This window comes from Pelophylax lessonae (assembly GCF_965119305.1).
Source record: "Pelophylax lessonae genome assembly, chromosome: 6".
Classification (NCBI taxonomy): domain Eukaryota; kingdom Metazoa; phylum Chordata; class Amphibia; order Anura; family Ranidae; genus Pelophylax; species Pelophylax lessonae.
This window is the reverse complement of record NC_138773.1, coordinates 88828472-88851638: the sequence shown is the minus strand read 5'-3', so window position 1 is coordinate 88851638 and position 23167 is coordinate 88828472. Positions and strand designations below refer to the sequence as shown.

The 23167-nt window shown below is 45.2% G+C and overlaps 1 protein-coding gene across 1 annotated transcript in view; it reads right to left on the bottom strand.

The window, feature by feature from the left end:
* INTS1 (integrator complex subunit 1) overlaps positions 1 to 23167 on the bottom strand; it is a 385650-nt gene that overhangs the window by 122641 nt on the left and 239842 nt on the right. Inside the window, exon 41 of the mRNA XM_082260644.1 lies at positions 9993 to 10185. Coding sequence (XP_082116770.1) covers positions 9993 to 10185 — 193 coding nt within the window. The remainder of the gene's footprint in view (positions 1 to 9992; positions 10186 to 23167) is intronic.

Below are 23167 nucleotides of genomic sequence, written 5' to 3'. Positions count from 1 at the left end.
GGCTCCCGGGACCCCCCAGAGGACCCTAGCTACATTTGGACAGCAAGGGGGAGCTACGTTTTGCGCAGCCAACGCCCCCCCCTCCCTGGGCCCCCAGCACCCACTCGACGTAGTGAAGGGGAGCATTATGTGGGAAGGAAGGGCGATCAACCCAGGGAGGGGCCCACGACCACCACGAAAAAAAGGCGGGGGGGGGGGGGATTGGATCGACACTACTCACGACACCATGGGACCAGGTGGGCATCACTACAGGCAGACCACCGCACCATCTTAGAATAGGGGTGCAACTCAGGTCGTGACCAGGGCTTTGTGACCTCGCAAGGTGTTTACTCCCCGGCCAGCCCCAGTCCAGTGGAGCTATGTTGCAGCCGACCTAGCGTGGAGCTGAGGTCAGGTGGCGCTCGCTAGCCGGACTGGGGAGACCATAAGGATCTAGAATCTCCAGTCCGTCGCCCAGTCCAGCAGTTGATTGTAGTTCTCACAGGAACAGAAAATAATAAAATAGGAAAATTTGTAAAAAGCGCCTTTATATAGCTTTGGACAAAATTAAGGACCCTTCACATATAAGATCAATTTACATATAAGTGGGGTCAATACAAAAATGCTGCTGGTTACCTGTAGATAAACTACATAAAACATATATAAAACTAGCGCAAATTCTATTTAGACCCAACTCAGGATAAAATAATTCTTTAGATGGACTAATTTGATCAGACTGTAATAATTTTAAAGTGCCAGTGCGTCTATATTAGATGCGGAGATAAATAATAGAACCTAGAGACCACAACTCCAAGCTAGTTAACCTAGTTTGGTAAAATATATAGAAATTGACAAAAATGTAAAAACAGTCCTGCACGCTGGAAATTATGTGATAAGGTGTAAAAAACGTGTATTTATAGTGCAAATGAATACTGTAAATCTGAATTCATATGGTAATAAACTTTCAATGGCATATATTATGAAAATAATATGTAATGGAGTGATTGTATTATTTAAAGTCTATTGTGCAAATGTAGCAAAATTGTAACTAAAAGTTAGAAAAATGTGCGGACAGCAAACAGCTAGCAGGACACAAGGGCTGGAGACGGCCGGGAGTTCCTTCTATATTTATTTTTATTGCCGAGAATCCTAGTGTCAGGTTGACACATTGTCATGTGAGTGTAACTATTTATTTAAATAAACTTTGTTCTTTTGTAACGGAATTACGATATGTTGGATTTGTTTCTCCCCTCCTAACATAATCTCCCAGTATCTCTGGGAGCACTATCCCTGGTGGATATATAATCAAGCAAGATTGCTACCAGATAGAGTCCTGTGGAGGTATTATACAACCAAAAGTGGAGTCTATCAAAAGCGAGATTGCTGGGTGTTTCCAGCTAAAGTCCATTTAGAGAGAATGCCTGCACAGACGGTGGGATCTGCACGTGTGGACACCAAAAGCACTTTATATAATTTATTGGCCCTTTTTGCACATAAAATTAGCTTGAAGCATTATATTATTATTATTATACAGGATTTATATAGCGCCAACAGTTTGCGCGGCGCTTTACAATGTGGGGGAAGACAATACAGTTACAATACAGTTCGAAGCAGGAGGAACTAGAGGACCCTGCTCGTTAGAGCTTACAATCTAGAAGGGAGGGTCAAGTGAAACAAATGGCAACAACCGTGGGGGATGGGTTGATGGAGGAAATGGAGGTACATTTATTAGGTGTTGGTAGGATAGGCTTCTCTGAAAAGGAGGGTTTTTAGAGACCGCCTAAAAGCTAATAGAGTAGGAGATAATCGGACAGATAAGGGTAAGGAGTTCCATAGGATTGGAGAGGCTCTGGAAAAGTCCTGGAGGCTGGACTGTTTATGGGACTAGATTGATTTCTTTACAAACTATTTAATTTTTCATATATATTTTTGCATTATATATTTCGATGGTGGGTCTGTTTTAAGTGTTGTTGCACACATTGGTACAAGGTTATAGTAAGACCAATATCCTTGTTTTATAAATTATTGATTATTTTTGTATAAATTATTTCATAGATGTTTGCACTATACTATATACTATGTGTTAAAGGATATATAGTACAGATTTAGGGATATATTCCATGTAGTTTGTGCCAATTTAGACTGAGAAAGAGTCTTCGTGCAACAATACCTTCATCCAGCAGGGGGAGTGGGAGTCCAATAGTGTAGTAGCCGGGTGGCTGATCCACCGTCGTCCGTGAGGTGCTTCTTCTCCAGCGTCCGGAGATGAATGGCACTCTTCCAGGGATAACCGGCGCCTTATATATAGGCCGCGCATGCGCATTGCTGCGCAGCGCGGTCCTATATGTCAGGGCAGAAGGGCTTCACCCGTGCGTACCGCGCATGTGCCGAAGCGCTTGCGCAAGTCGCGGCGGGGAGTCCCTTCGCTGCCTGGCAACTAAGGACGCCGCCGACACGGAGAGGAGGGGCCAACCAGGATGCCGTCAGGCATTGGTGGACGAGCTATCAACGCGCCATCGGGCTCGGATGGAGACACTGGTGACCCAGTCAATGCCCCGCCTGTTGAGGCGGGGCTTTCCGTGCCGGGGGCTACTATTGGGTATTCGGGGGGGGGGATTTTTCCAACCGATCGGGGTCTGTATTACAATGTATGTACATATACATCTATGGGTATACGAGTGTATATACATGCTAATCTTTTCCATTTTAGCAACAGTAATGGTACAATCATTTTAGTAGGAGAGGGAAAGAAACATAGATAAAACAATAACAACGACAGTCCCCAGGGGGGATATGGGGGGCTAGGGATTGTATGGGTGCCCGATGTCACAAAATGTCTGGATGGTATATTTTGGACTATTTGTGTGGGGGTACGCACGCCTTCAGGAGGGGCCTTGGTCTTGGGGCAGGGGGATAAGAGAGATAATAATGTTGGTGGGTAAAGGAAGGTTGTATGGTTAGGGGGATATGTATGGAGATTTCATCAGTAAGTTAGATCAATAAATAATAATTAGTTCAGTGAATAAGGGGGATTATTTACTGATACAGGCTTTGATGTTTGCCAGTCACTATTTATTTTACCGGTTAGATTAGTCGGTTTTGCCTGACACGAATCCTTCGAGGAAAGGTTTAAAGCTCTCTGCTTCGTTAAGGCCAGGAGGTGTGGTAGCTCCAAGGCGTCTAATCCACCTCATCTCTCTTTGCAGGAGGGTTTTGTAATATGTTGTAATTCATGTGTTTTTATGATAAAATTCAAAATCGCATCAACGCGGATATGTTTTCTTTCACTGCCTTAAAGTCCCATTCACTGGCCTGAGGAACCAAATAACCACTTGTATACTTACCAGGGATGTTGGCACAACTACACATAGGAATCATCAACCTATAATTTTTCAAAAATCTTGGTTTCCTAGAGCTCAAATCACCAAATCGCATCTCGATGTTTGCACTATAGTCACTTTATACTTATTTTGTCACACAACTGCCATCTATTGGTCAGTTTATTTAACTAAGCACATTTTTTGAATTTTTAGTTACAATTTTGCTACATTTGCACAATAGATTTTAATACAATCGCTCCATTACATATTATTTTCATAATATATGCCATTGAAAGTTTATTACCATATGAATTTAGATTTACAGTATTAATTTGCACTATAAATACACGTTTTTTTACACCTTATCACATAATTTCCAGCATGCAGGACTGTTTTTACATTTTTGTCAATTTTTATACATTTTACCAAACTAGGTTAACTAGCTGGGAGTTGTGGTCTCTAGGTTCTATTATTTATCTCCGCATCTAATATAGACGCACTGGCACTTTAAAATTATTACAGTCTGATCAAATTAGTCCATCTAAAGAATTATTTTAGCCTGAGTTGGGTCTAAATAGAATTTGCGCTAGTTTTATATATTTTTTTAGAAAAGAATAAAAGCAGCAAAGAATTCCATTTAAAAAGGAAAAAATGCTAGAACCAGAGATCCCAGCAAGGAACTAGGTCCTCACTCCCGACTAGGCAGAAAAAAAATGAAGACCTATAGCAGCAAGTGGGAGTATACCCCCTGGGACTGCCCTATAGGCGTAATTAAATTTTTTTCCGCCTAGTGTTCTACTACTGTAGAGGGCAGCATAAACCCCAGTGGTCAAGAAGATATGGAGCTGTGTCTGTCAATGAACGAACGAGAAAATGCCTTTTGTTTAGTTTTGTTACAGTTAATTGTCTAAGGATTGTGAAGAAAAAAAAAAAAAACAATTTTTGTGAAATCTTACCACAAAATTCCTTTATCTGAGTCCTCTGACAGTCGCCGCCCCTCATATAGTCTTCACCAATGGGTATTGACCTCTTATCCACAGGAGTAAGCTAGGCAGAAGATTTTGTTAAAAACACAAAACTTTGCATAGACACACCTACAGGGGGCTGTCCCTCTGGTCCAATACCCCCGGCTAGCCTCATTCCCAATTCAGTTTGGTAGCAAGCAGTAGATAGTCCATGAACCACAAAAGAGGGGTTGGGGCAGCGACTGTCAGAGGACTCAGAGAAAGGAATTTTACGGTAAGATTTTACAAAAATTCAGTTTTCTCTTACGTCCTCTGACAGTCGCCGCCCCTCATATAGTCTTCACCAATGGGATATCCCAAAGCAGTGTAGACATGAGGGGTGGGAAACGCAGCCGTCTCAAGGTAACGAAACACCCAAGGTCAGATAAAAGATCCGTATCTGAACCAAAAAGGTAACCCACTGGGTAACAGGAAAGCTCAACAGGAGCGAACACCCCAGGAAAGTAAAATAGCCAAGGGGGAAAAAAACCCCACAGGAGGAGACAGGCTAAAAACACCATGTCTCCCCCAAGGTACTGCCACACCCAGAACTTTGCGGCCAAAGGAGGCATCTGCCGATGCCGAAACATCAAGTTTGTAAACTTTGTAAAGGCGTGCAGGGACAACCATGTCGCCGCTTTGGACATCCGGGAAACTGACGCCTGATGGCGAAAGGCCCAAAACGCACCCTCCGCTCAGAAGAGTGCGCCGTGACAGGGAAGGGCAGAACCCGATCCCCAGGCAAATAAGCCTGTACAATTGTCCATCGGAACCAGGCAGGAATGGTTGCCGCAGACGCAGCCATACCCTTCCGAGGCCCTCAGGAAGGACAAAAAAGAGAATCCGACTTTCTGAAGGATTCTGTAGACGACAGGTAACCCTGATCGCCCTGAGAACATCCAAGGAATGCAAAGCAAAACTCCATAGGATGCATAGGATTCGCACACAGCAAAAGCAAAACAATGTCCTCATGGAGATGGACACCAGACACCACCCTCGGAGAGAAGGATTGATGAGGTGCAAGACCACCTTATCCCTATGAACCACCAGGTAGGGGAAGCGGCAAGATAGGACCGCCAACTTCGACACACTGCAAGCAGATGTGATCGTCACCAGAAAGGCAACTTTCCGTGACAGTGCAAGCAGAGGAATCTCCCAGATGTTCTCAAAGGGAAGACGTTGCAAAACGGACAGAACCAAATTCAAGTCCCAAGGGATTAAGGGCGCCCACCGAGGGGGGCCAAATTACGCACCCCTTGATAAAGGTGCGGATCAAGGAACTTGACGCCAAAGGGCGCTGGAAAGGATGGCCAGTGCAGAAAACTGACCCTCAGCAGTGGACAGTGCAGGACCTAGGTCCACACTGGATTGCAGGAAGGCAAACAATTTGCCCAGAACGGCACTTCAGCCCGACAGGCTGGCGTCCGTGGTGAGCACCTACCATAACAACGGTCGGAAGGACTTCCCTTCCGTCAGAGCAGGAGACCGGAGCCACCACAAAAGGTCCGCTCTGACCTGGTGACTCAAAGATATCCTCCTGTCCAAGGACTGAGGATGCCTGTCCCACCTGGCTAGGATCTTCGCTTGCAGAGATCGCGTGTGGAACCGTGCAAACGGCATCACCTCAAAGGCTGACACCACCGAATCTAGGGACCGCATGCAGGTCCTGAGTGATGAGGATTAGTTGTCCCTGAGGGACCTGACCTCATTCAGCAGAGTCCGGAGTATGTCCTCCGGCAGGAAAAAACTCTCCAAGGGCGGAGTCCAGGACCATTCCCAGATAAGGGAGACGAACAGAAGGGAACAATGTCGACTTCTGAAAGTTGATGGCCCACCCGAACTCCTGGAGCGTCTGAACCGTGGTTGACAGATCGCGCAACAGAGTTGAACTGGAACTCCACCTTAACAGGAGATCGTCCAGATATCCAAGGATTGCGATCCCCTGCGCCCGCAACAGGGCCAGAACAGGAGCCAAAGCTTTGGTAAACACCCTTGGAGCCAAAGCGAGACCTAAAGGTAACGCCACAAATGGATATTGCTCCTCTGCGATTGCGAATCGGAGGCACCTCTGATGATACTCGAATATAAGGATGTGTAGAAACGCATTCTTGAGGTCGATTAAAAGCCAGGAATCTTCCAGGCTCAGAGAGGCCACCACCGATCAGAGGGATTCCATACGGAATTCTTGAACCCGCACAAGCGGTCTAGAAACTTTAGGTCCAGAATCGGACGCACCTTGCCCTCCTTTCAGGGCACCGCGAACAGATTCGAGTAAAAACCCCCGAAAACCTGTCCCGATGCGACACCGGGACGATCACCCCCTGGGTGAGGAGATCCTGAACCGCCCGTTGAAGATTGTGAAAACGATCTGGGGGTCAATGAAGATTTGAGGGAAAGAATCTGTCTGCTGGGCGCGATCGAAATTCGATCTTACACCCCGACTGAATGAGTTCCTAAACCCATCTGTCCTGAATGGTGGACGGGGCTGCCGTGCCAGAGTGGGCGGCTATAGACTTGCCCGCCCAAGGCTTCTTCTGGCCACCAGAGGCCTGGAAGGATTCGCCCTTGTCATGTGCCTTAAAGGCACGAAAGGACCCCTGGTTAGGATTAAAGGAAGGGCCCCGCTTACCGCGGAAAAAACTTACACTTGGACACATGGGGCAGCAGAGTGCTTTTACCCCCAGTGACCCCCTTCACCAACTCGTCCAGGGAGTCCCCACAAAGGCGATTCCCTGCATAAGGGATGTCAGACACCGTCTTCCTGGAAGTCTGGTCGCTGACCAGCTCCACAGCCACACAAGGCGACAAATAATCACTGCGACAGCAGAGAAGCGTAAGGCTAAAGGGGCTAAAACCGCCTGAACAATTTGGTCCACCATAGCCGGAGGGGCGGAATCAGCCACAAGGGTGCGTCTGAGCACCTCAGTCCAGTCCACTCCACCACAGCCTGAGAGACCAATATTGAGGCGAACACGTGCTTCAGCAAGGAACCTGCCACCACATAGGAGTGGCGGGCAAGAGATTCCACCCGCCTATCCGCCGGGTCTCTAAGCACCGGATAAGCCTTCGTGGGCATCAGAGTGGCCTTGTGTAAACCGGATACCGTGTGGTCCCCCTTAGGGGCCACAGTCCAGTGCAAATCCGTCTGAGACGCAAAGGGACCATGGTACTGAAACCGCGTAGGTACCACAAAATTGCGCCATTGTACATTCACCGTTACGTGAAACTCAGCGGGACAGGGAGCTGCTTTCTGGGTTCTGCGGGTCCCAAAGGAGGACCGCTTACCCGGCGGGTGGGGCTCATCCCTTAAATGCAGTGTATCCACAACAGAACTATAAGCACAGACATTGTTGCGCGTTCTATGGCCGACCCAGAGGGGGAGTCAACCCCCTCCACCTCCCCAGCGACTGACAGGACTGAGACCCTTCAGGGGGTACACTGTCCATGGCAACCATATCTAGCTCAGGATAAATAGACTGAGACAGCCTGGGTCTTTTCTTTTTTAAATGCCCGCTCAGACATCAACAGAGCCACTTAAGACACTAAAGTCGCAAGTGCAGAAGGAAGGGAGCTTAGCGCAGAAGATTCAGGCATACCTGAACCCTCCACCAGCGCTGGGGGAAACATGTTGCCCTGGGATTCCAAAAAAAAAAAACCTACTTAAACATTTTTCTGGCGCTGGCCCTTTAAATCAGCATCAGCGGCGGACCCTGCCGCAAAGAGCACCAGCATGTGCCGCTAAATACAAGGTAACATAGCTGCCAGTAAGGCATGACCCAGAAAAAACAGCATAGAAAAGCCCCCTAGAAGTGTAGCTGTACTATACCAGCTTCCAGCTCAATCCGACTGAAGAAAGGAAGTGATGTCACGCCGCTAGATGCCCAAACAAGAACTGACTAATGAAAAATGGTTGCCCATGTAACTCTATGGGGAGGCTCCGGGACAATGGCCGCCGAAACATACACTGACCACATTAAAGATGGCGCCCGAAAGGGCGCGGATACACTAGGGAAAATGGCTGCTGAATGCCCACACATTTAGTCAGAACAGCATGCCCACACCCAAAATGGTGGCCCCACGTGTTTTACACCGCAGCGCCCCCCACCGCCATGTCTGTACCCCTAAAGTTACACAAAACGCTCCCGAGGGACTGAGGGACCCCTGCAAACCCCCCACAGCGCGGCATGACCGCAAATAGCGCCCCAGCAGGGACCGTGAGGGAGACACAGGGACCGCACAGACAGACATGAGGGGATCACACAGACTCCAACAGACTGCCATCCCCATGAGAGAAGGCCCCACACACACACCCCCGGGCGTACAATGTATAGACAGAGGGGGTAGCATGTTACTCACCGATCAATGCGAATTCGTGGGTGCCACTCTGCGACGGGAAGCCTCCCACCTCGGGTGGTGGGGGTGCTGTCAGCCAAACAGGATTCTAGCCACACGCGGCGTACCGCAGTTGAGAAATCCTAGCTAAGTGGCCACTTCGCGGGCTTTCTCCCTGAGGACAGGGACAGGTCGTTTGCGAGGCCAGGGCGTACGCATAGCCTGCTAAATGCTCTATGGCGGGCTGGGATTCCGTAAGGCTCTAGTACAACCAGTCCGATTCCCAGCTCTACAAACGCTGTAGTCTTCCGAAGTCTGACTAACTAAGCGCAGGAACAAATAAAAAGCTATTAGTGCCAAGAAAAACACACTTAGCAGAAAATAAAATGTAATAAAACAGAAGAAAAGGCTGAGACTGTAGCTCCAGCACAGGGAAGCCTGCTTACTCCTATCTAGGCAAAAGGCAAACTGAATTGGGAATGAGGCTAGCCGGGGGTATTGGACCAGAGGGACAGCCCCCTGTAGGTGTGTCTATGCAAAGTTTTGTGTTTTTAACAAAATCTTCTGCCTAGCTTACTCCTGTGGATAAGAGATCAATACCCATTGGTAAAGACTATATGGGGGCGGCGACTGTCAGAGGACGTAAGAGAAATGATTGTTGCAGGACAATATTAACAAAAAGAAAGCCTTGTTTGTACTTTAAAAAAACAATATATGTATTACGTTATGTTAACTAATGACAAAATGATCACCAAATAAATAGGCTCGTAGCAGAAATTTGAAAATTGCTCTGGTCCATAAGGGGTAAACAGGTGTGAGAGCCAAAGTAGTTAAAAGGAGAAGTACAGCCAGAACTCCCTTGGCTTTACATCTCCTATGGATCACAGGAGTACAGTTTGTTCTGCACTCCTGTGACCTGTTTTCAGCAGAGAGCAGACCTCACAGATGTCGATCCAGGCATCACGACCACGGAGTCGGAATCCACCAGGTGCCTGGACTGACACCTGGCTCAGCCTCTCAGCGAGCTGCTGAGAGCCTGAGGCGGCCGATCCCCGCCACTCCATGGCCCAGCGCTCCAATGAGTGAGGAGGGGCAGAGCGGAGAGCTGCTGTCTCTGCTCAGGAAGCTGTCAGAACCGATCAATCAGCGGTGTTCAGATCGGACCGATGCTGCATCCACCAAGGTAAGTATACATGGGGGAAAAAAAAAAATCGCTCATACTTCTCTTTTAAGCAATTACAATATCTTGCTTCCAATTACCCTTTACAGCACTGTTTCCTGCTAAAAGAAACATGCACTTTAACAGAATTATTCACACATGTCCCTGATCAGTGGACATCTTTTTTTTTTTTTTTACCTGTAGGAGTTTGATGAAGGACAGAAGGCAGTCCCAGAGGGCTTCTTGATGCTCACTATGGAACACCTGGGGCTGCAGGAGCTCCAGAATACCCAAAACATGAGTGAAGAATGTAAGATGATTCTGTTGACGAAATTCATGGAAGTTCAAGTGCACACGACCATGGAGCAAAGCTGCTATCATCGGCAAGTGTCTGGAACAGAAAATTTAAATAAGTTTATATAACTGCTATAGGCAGGGCGAACCAAGATGTGTGTGAGCAGCTCAGGCTATATGGGAATGAAGTTCTATGCCCACTGCTGTGAGTGCTGACCGGAAAGGGAGCTTGTCTATGCTCCAACCAATGATAGAGAGTGATAGGGGTCCAGGGAGCCGCACATCAAGTCAAAGCCTGCTGTGTGATAGTGAAAGGCAGCCTCAGCCTGGACTCCTGCCAGGTCACGCCCCCAATGTATTTCACACCGCCCACTGGAGCTTACTCATGTTGATGGAGTCTCGCCCCCTTCTACCTGGAGACTCCATCCCCATGAGTAAGCTCCGGTGGGCAGAGTGAAATGTGTTGGAGGCATGACCTGGATAGGGTCCAAGCTGAGACTGCCATTCACTATCACACAGGAGGCTTTGACTTGATGTGCGGCTCCCGGGACATCTATCACTTTCTATAGGCTAGGATTATGCCCCAGAGCTGAGATTCCCCCACAGATAGAACATTCAGAAGCAGATAATACTCAATAGGGAGAATGTACAATTTGTAATATACATTAAGCTGAAATCATAAAGCTTTGTTAAGGATAACGATCTTTATTTTAGTTATGTGATTGTAATGTTTAAATCTTATTGGACCCGAATTGGAAAATAACTTGTCACTATTTTGAAAATAAGGATACTTATCATGGTATGTTAGGTTAACTTTGGGTTCACATCTATGCAATGAGGCAATGCTTGTGCATAGATGCACCATATTTTGTGTGTTCACATGCATTTGCATGCTTCACTTTGGGTAGTTCATTCATTTATAGATTGCCCAACGCACAGAAAACACACTAATGAAGTGAATAGACTTTAAGGCATCTTGCCAAAAAGCATGGTAATAATTTGCCATGCATCGTGGTGCACTAAAACACACGTGTTAGCCAGATGCAAAGGGGTGCCATTAGGAATGTACTGTATGGCAGCTTACCTACCATAAAAACATGCACAATTTTGTGCATGTTCCCATGGTACACAGATGTGAACAAGGACTAAGTAATTATTCTTTATGATCACAACTAAAAACCACTTTTGGAACACAAGTAGCATGTGGCAGCATCTATTTTAGAAGCAGTCAGTCAGCCATGATTGGAGCACTGTCTAATCATGTAAGATTAATCACTACTACATACTTGTGTAGCTTACACTATAGGTAGCTATATGTTCCATTTTTCTTTTCCTAGTAATCAAACATTTTCAGTATTGAAACACAGTAACAAATAAACTGCTGTGTAGTCTAACCTATAAATAATATGTGAACCCTCACCTTGTAAAACAACCCACGCAGTTTAAAATAGAAATGAACAGCAAAACATTTATTATGGCAAAAATATATATCATGTATATAAATACCTTTTTTTCCAGCCTCTGTTCTCATCTGCATAAGGGGCTTAGAGAGGTGTCGGTGCAGAAACAACAATTAACTAATCTTCCCTGTGAATGGCTGTGTAGGGCGAGGGCATGTCAGCACAAGTCTGACCATTGGAGGACAAGGCAGGCTGAGCTCCCAGCACAGCCAGAAAACTGACTACACTGATATAGATGTGCTCTCATGACTTTTGGGGTCAGTTTTTGATCGGAAAGCAGGGGGAATGGCAGGATCACCAGGGATTCACACAAAGAAAGCAATACAAAGAGAACAGGATACTTTTTAAACAGGTACATTTTACAGCAGGCACATATCAGGAATATGAAATGTTGGAGTAACAAGCACTTTAAATCGGAGTTCTGGCCATATACAACTTTTTGAGAAAAAAATACCCCCCTAGTACGAATCTATCCCTAATTACCCTAACACTAACCCCACATTACAGGTCATTACAGTAAATAAAGATAAATACTTACCGTTAAAATTGATTGCAGAGCGCGGTCATCTCCGTTGTGGGCGTCTGAAGCCGCTGTGTCCCACACTGTGTCCTTCTTCCTGGAACTGGCTACCCCGAATGCTGATCACAATCTCATGCATGTGCTGTAGATTGCGATCGTCATTCTGAATAGCGGCCGGCCGTTCCCATTGCATCTTGGGATTGATGACGCTCCCAGGACGCAATGCGAAGGAGGAAGTGACGTCGGCAGCCGTGTCCACAGAGGGAGGAAGAGGAAGGAAGGTAAGTATATTTGCATTAAAAACAAAGTAAGTGAAAAGAAAAAAAAATTGACATTATCCAATTCTTTTCAGGTACTTTAAAGCAAGCAGACAAGCCAAAAATCATTTTTAGGGTGGAACTCTGCTTTAAGCTGGCCATACACTGATCAGCTGATTCCTGCCGAATTGGCCAAAACTCATTCCGTGGGTGACCCAGCTCAACAAACTTGATTTTTCAGTTGACTTGTCAGGTGGAAAATTCTAAGCCGAACAGCACCTACCCACAAATCAGATACAGTGGGGAAACAAATGATTTGATCCCCTGCAGATTTTGTACGTTTGCCCACTTACAAATAAATTAAGAGTCTATAATTTTTATCATAGGTATATTTTAAATGATAAAGACAGAATATCAACCAAAAATCCAGAAAAAACACATGACACAAATGTTGTAAAATGAGTTGCAGTTCAGTGAGTAAAATAAGTATTTGATCTCCTACCAACCAACAATAATTCTGGCTCCCACAGACTGGATACAGTATGTGCTCACGAGGTACTCAGATTAGTCCTGTCAGCTGAAGATGGTGCTCCTAATGACAACTCATTATGTGTATAAAAGACACTTGTCCACAGAATCTTTTTCTTTCATTTAAACCCACCATCATTGGCAAGAACAAAGAGCTGTCAAAGGATGTCAGGGACAAGATTGCAGACCTGCAAAAGGCTGGAATGGGCTACAAGACCATCAGCAAGAAGCTTGGTGAGAAGGAGCCAACTGCTGGAGCGATTATTCGCAAATGGAAGAAATACAAAATAACCATCAATAGTCCTCGGTCTGGAGCTCCTTGCAGGATTTCACCTCATGGGGTAAGTATGATAAGAAAAGTGATGGATTAGCCCAGAACTGCATGGAAGGAGCTTATGAATGATTTTAAGGCATTTGGGACCACAGTCACTAAACAAAAAATTAGTAACACAATACGCCGCCATAGATTACAGTCTGTAAGGCCTTCTCCTCAAAAAGGTTCATGCACAGGTCCCTCTGAAGTTTGACAATGAACATGATTCAGAGACAGATTGGGAGAAAGTGCTGTGGTCATAGGAGACCAAAATTGAGCTCTTTGGCATTAACTTGATTCGTCGTGTTTGAAGAAAGAAAAATGCTGACTATGACCCTAAGAACACCATCCCTACAGTCAAGCATGAAGGTGGAAACCTTACGTTTTGGGGCTTTTTCTCTGCTAAAGGTACAGGCCAACTTTGCCGCATTGAGGGGCCAATGGATGGGGGCATGTGTTTTAACATTTTGGAGGAGTACCTTCTTCCCTTAGCCATAACACTGAAGATGGGTCATGATGGGACAATGACCAAAAACATACCGCCAAAGCAACAAAGGAGTGGCTCAAGAAGAAGCACATTAAGGCCACAGAATGGCCTAGCCAGTCTCCAGAGCACGATCATCTTCAGCAGCCTTCTCCTGAGCTTTGTAGGGGGAGTGTCCACCTCTCCATACAGCGCACTTCTGCTCTCTGGTTACATAGCAACTGGTATAAACAAACAGAGCAGAGCCACTTTCTCCAATGACCGGATAGGGGGAATGTCGGCTTTGTAGGGGGGAGTGCCCGCCTCTCCATACAGCGCGCCTCTGCTCTCTGATAACATAGCAACTAGTATAAACTATCAGAGACACTTTCTCCAATGATTGGATAGGGGGAGTGTCGGCATCCAGCGCGCTGATGCAGTCCTCGGCACGCAGCGTGACTAATAAGGAGTCGGCTTCTGTTGCTATAGTTACCTATGGTTTATAAGGAAGTTTAGCAGAACTGTTCAATCATATTTCCCCTTGAGAAAGACACGTGACCCGGTGTCACCACGCGTAGGGGAGGGGCCCGGACGGTTCTCTGCTGTATCCAAGAAGTACAGGAGCAGCTTTTACAGATCTTCCACTTCTGCCTTGGTTACCATCACACACGCTGATTAGAAAGATCATTTCTAGTTTGTTGCACTGTAAGCACCTTTTAAATGTGAGTACCTGTCTACATGTTTTTTAAGATTTAATAAATTTAAAGAGGTATAAGCACTATTCAAGTCCACCTTCCTTTCATGTTACAACTAGCGATTTCCATGAGGGGTGTGATCTGGAGAATGACGTTTTACTGAGGGGCTGACGCATACTCTCTGGCTCCAGGAAAGGTGGCCCTTGAGGGGCATATCGCGCTTTTAGACCTATGCTTAGCCGCTAGGTCGCAGGAGCGGAGTTGAGTACCCAGTTACATAGGGTGGAGAGGTGAAGGCACTATTCACTGCAAAAAGATATAATTGGATCACTCACAGCGGACTTGATAGAGTGCACCTCTGGAGAGTGCAATATTTTTTATACCACGGGAAAACGCCATCAGCACTTTAATAAGCGATAGTTGTTTATATCTGCTTAGTCACAGTCGCCATTTACTCACTTGGTTTTATACAGCTATATCTAATTGTGTTCACTTCTGCACACACAGCACTTTTTAATATTATTGTTTACATTATTCATTTACATTTTTATTCACTTATTTTGGTGTGCATGATTTGTCATATCTGTTACTATTCATACGTACACGATTCGCACCTTATTCTCATCATTGTGAATATTGTTTAATATCTTTATGTTTCATTGATCCACATTTGCTGTAGTAAGCACTATTGCACCTTGCATTGCATTTATTGCACACATTTTTTGGATTTATTAATATTGTTCATCATTTATTTTCCCCATTTGTTTTGCGCGGCACTTTTTTGTTTTTTTCCTACATTACACTTATGAGAGTGTAGTGTGCCCGCTGCATTATATAGACCCGAATTTTTGATCGCAGGATTAACACTATAATACCCCTGATGTAGGGACGCAACCACCGTGCGCACTGACTCCACTGCGGAACTTCTGTGACCACACAAAGCAGTTTTGTGCCTTGAGGTTCAGTATTGGGCGCACCTTGCCCTCCTTCCTAGGAACTGTAAACAGGTTTGAGTAAAAACCTTGAAAACGTTCCAACTTTGGAGCCAGAACAATCACTTTGAAGTAACAAATCTTGCACCGCCCCATAGAGATCCTTTAAGCGATCTGGGGATAAGTGCAGGTTGGAAGGAAAGAATTTTTCCAGACAAAACACCATTCCATCGTAATGTGGCTGCTGTCCACCAGAATGAAACGTTGCGACTCAAGCCAAAGCCAGTTCGTATGCTCCCTCGTGAGACGTTTCACTAGCAGGCCAGCCCCTATCTAGGGGGGCTATGTCGCAGCCGACCTAGCGCAGAGATGCGCTCTGCATGCGCTCGCTGGCCAGACTGGGGGGACCTGAAGGATCTAGATTATTCAGTTTGTCGCCTAGTCCAGCACTTGATTGTAGCTCTCACAGGAACAAAATTATAAAAAGACAAAAAAAAATCCATGTAAAAAGAAAAAAAAATGCCAGGACCAGAGATCCCAGCAAGGAACTAGGTACTTCCTCCTCACCAGGCAAAAAAAAAAACGGAATACCTATAGCAGGAAGTGGGAGTATACCCCAATGGACTGCCCCATAGGCATGTTCAAGCTTTTTCTCTGCATACTCCTGTAGGCGGCAGTATAACCCTACGTTCAAGATGAAGAGCTGTGTCAGTCAATGAACGAAAGAGAAATAAAAAAAGTTTTGCCTTTAGTTCTGCTGTAATTACCATCTTCTTCTTACCTTCACTAAGGCCCCATTCACATCTCCGCATTTTGAAGCTAGATTACTCTCTATAGAAACGGTTCTGATCTCCACTTTAAGTCGCCTGAAGCCAAATGCCTAAAGCTCAAAAAAGTTCTGGAGATTTTTTTGTAGCTCGAATCGGGCAGATTTGAGCATGTTGGTGCGTTTTTATCCCCATAGAAATAAATGGAAATACATAATTTGCGCGTTTTTGTGCGCAATTGCGTGTTTTGACAAGCGTATTTGCGTGATTTTCTGCTTGTCAAAACACGCAATTGCGCACAAAAAAAAAAAAATGATGTATTTCCATTTATGTAAAAAAAAAAAAAATATATGAATAATTGTAAAATAAATACAGAAATAACATAAATTATAAATAATAAAATAAATAAATAACTCCAAACCTTAAAAAAAATTATAAAAAAAATTATTATTCAAAAAATTATACATAAACACCCAACCCACTGAAAAAAAAAAACTTACTTTAATAATAATAATAATATATTTTTTTATTTTGTGTTAGTGTGTTTTGCTTTTTTTTTTTTTTTTTTAAAGGTTAGAGGTTTAAATTAGGGGTTATTTATTTACTTATTATTACTTAGTACTCATTTACTGAATGTACATCATTAATTATGATTATTTTAATTTATGTGTATTTATTATTGTTATTAGTAGTAGTAGTATTAGTAGTAGTATTAATAACAACCTAACAAGAAATAAATAATATATAACCCTAATCCTAACCCTAACCCCAAATCCTAATCCTAACGAAAAAAATTAATAAAAATAAATAATAATAAAAAAGAAATAAAAGTTAATGGAAAAGCTCAAAAAGCGGAATAATTTAGCGCAACCATTGTCTAGCCTCTATCAATCCGCTTGACCTGGGTACTCCCTGTATAGTATCCACCCCACTTGAAGTAATGCTCTGGTTATCCGTAAAAGGTCATATTGTAGGAACAAACATTGAAAGACTTAATATTACATTAGCCTCGCAAATATTACTCTTTACAATTACAAACTAAGACAGCAGCCCATTAAGAACTGGGAAAATCAGCACATATATCACTAGAGACATGCCTTGAATGGTGTTTGTAAATTTAACAGCTGCAGAAAATAGTATGTTTAAAGATTTATTAACAATTTAAAGCTTACTTTAAAAAAAATGAATTGGTGGTTTAGTTCCACTTAAAGATAAACAAGGAGTTACTAAAAATAGAACAGACAATATTAGCTGAGTACAGAGTAACCAATCACATTCTAGCCTATTGAAAAGCTAGAAGCTGATTGGTTGCTCTAGTCTGAGGGAGGACCCAACTGACAAATATAAAGCTGAGCTTCCAGCAGACGATGGTCAGTTACCTCTGGCAGTTACAGGGAACAGTTGTAGCTTAGCTTTCAGCTGTGTTTGATCAGTTTACCTCTGAATACGACAAGAAACAGTAATCATGCTGCTTCAGGATTATTTTAATCGCTTTGTTGATAACCCCAAGTGGGTGAGAGAGAACATTACGCAATGTTCTTTTAACCGTATAACCAGCTCGCAGCTGGATAAAATGGGATTTCCAGGAATTGTTGCTGTGGCAATGCTATCAGTCACCATTTTCATTTTATTACTGCTGGCTTTCTTATGGATCCGAAAGGTGTGGAACTTCGGCTATGTGGCCTGGGTGTATGATGCTGACAGCTCTCTGAACGGCACATATCAAATGCCCTATAGTGTCAACAAGGAACCTCATGAAGACAAGCGCTTTTACTCATGGATCCCGGCTGTCTTCCAGTTGCAAAATAGCGACATCTATAAGCGATGTGGTCAAGACGCCCAACATTATTTGTCCTTTCAAAGACACCTGATTTACTTTCTCGTTGTTGCAAGTATCATCTCGCCATGTGTGCTGATACCGCTCAACATGACGGGGACTGCATCCACGGGAAAAGTACTTTTTATAACGACAACGATGTCAAATATACGTGATCGAGATGAATTCTTGTGGCCCCATTTTATAATTGGGGTCATTCTATCGGCTTGTATGATAGGCTTCATAAGAAAACACTCATCCTCCATACACTATCAGGATGAGGATGAAGTAAAATACACTCTTTTTATACATGGACTACCACATAATGCAGATGAGGAAACAATCGCGAAGCACTTCAATGAAGCCTATCCTTCCTGTAAAGTGGAGAGAATTCATCTGTGCGGGGGGGAATATAAAAAAGAACTAAAAGTCACCTGCCAGTCACATGCTGGATCGGCCTATGTGACATTTTCTAAGAAATCAATGGCCAACTTGATTCTCGCAGACTTTAGTGCCATTTTATGTCACAGAAGACCCAAATCAAGTTTAAGTGACCAACTGAAAATCTCCTGCTGGTATGTCTCTCATGCACACTACCCAGAAGATATATTATGGAGAAACATGTCTGTTTGTGGCTGGAAGTGGTGGGCCCGATTCTGGTGTATTAACGGATTACTTTTTGCCCTGCTATTATACCTGACAACTCCAGAAATGATTGTCTCTAATCTGAACACGTGGCAAATAACAAAACCATTCTATTTGTTTAATAGGGTTCTCAAACATTTCCCAGCTTTGCCGCTGTGGATATTTTCTGCAATACTTCGGGCCATGGTTTATTTTTCCACTCCATATGAGGCACATTGGTTTAAATCGGCGGCAAACAGAATGATGATGTACAAAACGTTCTTCTACCTTTTATTTATAGTTCTCATATCACCATCACTGGGCCTCAACAGTGTAAATGCATTCTTCCAGTGGCTGGTGTCAGGAATACAAGATCCTAATGCCACCACTAGACTGGAATGTCTATTTTGGCCTAGCCGAGGAGCCGTTGTTATCCATTATGTGATCATTGCCACTTTTATTGCCAATGCAATGGACTTGGTGCGAATTCCAGAATTCCTATGGTATATCGCACGCATGGCTTCTGCAAAATCCACCCCAGACAGGCTACGCAAAATGCAGACTCAGGCTAAGGATTTTTCATATGGAGAGATGTATGCCAGGATACTGTGCGTCATCACAGTTGTAATGGCATACAGTAACATTTCCCCCTTGGTGGTACCCTGTGGTTTACTTTACATGTTAGTAAAGCATTTTATAGACACAAACAACCTCTATTATGTGCATCTTCCAACCAGACAGGAGAGAAGTGTACATGAAGAGGCAGTGAGATTGTCCATGGCAGCTCCAATCTTCTGCCTAATGTGGCTGTTTTTTTTCTGTGTCTTGCGGAGAGGTTGGATTCCGCTAGCTGTAATCCTGGGAACTGTTCTACTCATTTTGATCATGTATTCCCTGATCAAAGCGTTAATTGCCTGCATGACTGAGGAGCTAAATCCAGCATCACCGACCAGCAAAAGGAAAGAAGATGCTTCTCAGAAGTCACCTGTGTACAGCCCCAGCGTCGTCATAAACATTGAGATGGAAGAGGATCAACAAAAAACAAATGCATTGGGAGATGTGTGCAATTTCTATAAGAACTATCCGTAAAAAGGGGGAGCAAAAGACTTGCGCCACTAATTCCATATACAACTAATTGAATCATGAAACACTGGATGAAATGTTAGTAGGAACAATTCTTGACGATGGTTGTCGATTTAAGTGCAAGACCAGAACCAGGACAAAAAAAAAATATATAGCAGTGATACAACATTTTTCGCACAGAACTTAATTTGAGCCCTGGGACCATGGAGGATCAAGTACAAAGAGCGTGTGAGGGGAGAAGAGAGATAAAAGGAAGAGGGACAAGGGGAGACACAGAGAAAGGGGGGGAGGAATAGAGAGAGAGAGGGGGGAGGAGAGGGGGAGGAATAGAGAGAGAGGGGGGAGAAGAGAGAGAGAGAGAGGGGGAAGGAGAGAGAGAGAGAGGGGGAAGGAGAGAGAGAGAGAGGGGGAAGGAGAGAGAGAGAGAGGGGGAAGGAGAGAGAGAGAGAGGGGGAAGGAGAGAGAGGAGGAAGGAGAGAGAGAGAGAGAGAGAGAGGAGGAAGGAGAGAGAGAGAGAGAGGGGGAAGGAGAGAGAGAGAGAGGGGGGGAAGGAGAGAGAGAGGGGGGGAGGAGAGAGGGGGAGGAGAGAGGGGGGAGGAGAGAGGGGGGAGGAGAGAGGGGGGAGGAGAGAGGGGGGAGGAGAGAGAGAGGGGGGAGGAGAGAGAGGGGAGAGAGAGAGGGGGGAGGAGAGAGAGGGGGGAGAGAGAGGGGGGAGAGAGAGGGGGGAGAGAGAGGGGGGAGAGAGAGGGGGGAGAGAGAGAGGGGGGAGAGAGAGAGGGGGGGGGAGAGAGAGAGGGGGGGAGAGAGGGGGGGGAGAGAGAGGGGGGAGGAGAGAGAGGGGGGAGGAGAGAGAGGGGGGAGAGAGAGGGGGGGAGGAGAGAGAGGGGGGGGGAGGAGAGAGAGAGAGGGGGGAGGAGAGAGAGAGGGTGGGAGAGAGAGAGAGAGGGAGGAGAGAGAGAGAGAGGGGGGGAGGAGAGAGAGAGGGGGAGGAGAGAGAGAGGGGAGGAGAGAGAGAGGGGGGAGGAGAGAGAGGGGGGAGGAGAGAGGGGGGAGGAGAGAGGGGGGAGGAGAGGGGGGGGAGGAGAGAGAGAGGGGGGAGGAGAGAGAGGGGGGAGGAGAGAGAGGGGGGAGGAGAGAGAGGGGGGAGAGAGAGGGGGGGAGAGAGAGAGGGGGGAGGAGAGAGAGAGGGGGGAGGAGAGAGGAGGGGTGGGAGAGAGAGAGAGAGAGGGTGGGAGGAGAGAGAGAGAGGTGGGAGGAGGGAGAGAGAGGAGAGGGTGGGGAGGAAGAGAGAGAGAGAGGGTGGGAGAGAGAGAGAGAGAAAGAGTGGGAGGAGAGAGAGAGAGTGGGAGGAGAGAGAGAGAGTGGGAGGAGAGAGAGAGTGGGAGAGAGAGAGAGAGTGGGAAGAGAGAGAGAGAGTGGAAGAGAGAGAGAGAGAGGGGGAAGAGAGAGAGAGAGAGAGAGTGGGAGGAGAGAGAGAGAGTGGGAGGAGAGAGAGAGAGTGGGAGGAGAGAGAGAGTGGGAGGAGGAGAGAGTGGGAGGAGAGAGAGAGAGGTGGAGGAGAGAGGAGGGAGGGGGGAGAGAGAGAGAAGGGTGGGAGGAGAGAGAGAGAGGGTGGGAGGAGAGAGAGAGAGGGTGGGAGAGAGAGAGAGAGAGGGTGGGAGAGAGAGGGGGGAGGAGAGGAGAGCGAGGAGAGAGAGAGAGGGAGGAGAGAGAGAGAGGGAGGAGAAAGAGAGAGGAGGAGAAAGAGAGAGGGGGAGGAGAGAGAGAGGAGGAGGAGAGAGAGGGAGGGAGGAGGAGAGAGAGAGGGAGGAGGAGAGAGAGGGAGGAGAGAGAGAGAGGGAGGAGAGAGAGAGAGGGGAGAGAGAGAGTGGGGGACAGAGACAAGGGGCCACTCTACGTTAAAGCAAAACAGATTTAGTCTTCAAATATGGAAAGATTTCTTTACCTTAAGAGCTGTGAAAATGTAGAATAGATTCCCTCCAGGAGGTGGTTCTGGCTAGCTCACTAGATTGCTTTAAGTCCTGGTTTCTTTCCTAGGTGTACATAATATAAATGGGTACTAATATTTATATGTAAAGTTGATCCAGGGAATATCCGATTGCCTCTCGGGGGATCAGGAAGGAATTTTTTCCCCTGCTGTAGCAAATTGGATCATGCTTTGCTGGGGTTTTTCGCCTTCCTCTGGATCAACTGCGGGTATAGGATTGTGTATATGGGATTGTATGATTGGGTTTTTCTTTACTGTTTTTGTTTTTTATTGGTTAAGCCAGATGGACTTGTGTCTTTTTTTCAACCTGACTATATAACAGTTACATAAAAAAAGTGTAAAAAAATAAAAAATAAAGCCATAACAGTTGTTTTCTTAATTTAATTTTCAGTTCTTACTCTACTTTTCTACTTTTACCGTACTTTATAAAATACTGTTATAAAGTAATGTTTTATTGTTAACCATGTTTGCTTGTCAGGTATGTCCATCAGCTGCAGCACTGATTTGTTTATTCAGACAACAACAGCGTTTGCTCTCACAATATATGTAGTCAATGATTGTAGCACTGTGGGAGGTGATTTCACCATCGCAGTTAAAAAAGAGCATATATGGTGCCATATTTTTTTTAACACTTTTCTTGGCAGAGATTTCTTCATCCACATTGATCGATGCGAATGGAGGAATCTGCTATGTTCCTTTTTTTTCCTTCAGTCCATGGGCTGAACGAAAAAAAAAAAAAAAAGAGCACTGCATGTATGCCCATCATTAGAAGTGGGTGGATGCTGGGAGGTCTAATGGTGAGCATACCACACACTTTCTAGTATCGTTTTGTTTACAGCCAGCCGTCAGCTTTCATGTAAAAGCAATGCTAGCAGATAATTAGCCGCTAGACTGCTTTTATAAGCAGTGGGAGGGGACTTCCCCCCTCCCGCCACCTTCCATGATTTTCTTGGGCTCTCCTGTCCTAACGGGCAACCCGAATCTGCAGCCGGTGGTTCCGTCAGCTTACCATAGAGCTGATTGAAGACCAGAATGGTTGAAATCATCTCTATGGCCTAAGATACCGGAAGCTACGAGCATTTCCTGACTTCGGTTTCGCCAGATATAAACAGCGCAATTGTGAAATTGGGAAAGCATCTTATCACACCAATCTTGGTGTGGTCAGATGCTTTAAGGGCAGAGTAGAGATCTAGAGTCCAATAGACCCCAATTTAAAAAAAAATAAATAAATAAAAAAGTGTACCAGTCACTGCTTTCGTAGGGGATATTTAAATTCCCTGTGATAACAATAAAAATGATAAAAAAAATGATAAAAAAAATGAAAGGGAAGGTGTCAAAATAAAATAAGCAAAATAAATATAAAAAAAAAAATGCAAGCACTCCTGCCCCCCCCCCCCATTTGCGCACAAAGGCGAGCGCAAGCATCAGTCTGGTGTCATAAGTAAACCGCAACTGCGCCATTCATGTGAGGCTTCGCCGCGAACGTCAGATTGTGGGCAGTAATTCTTGCAGTAGCACTCCTCTATATATCTGAAGTGGTAACCTGTAAAGGCTATTCAAGGCTTTTAAAAATGTACATAGTTTGTTGCTGCCACACGGGTGTGCGCAATTTTAAAACATGTCATGCTTGGTAT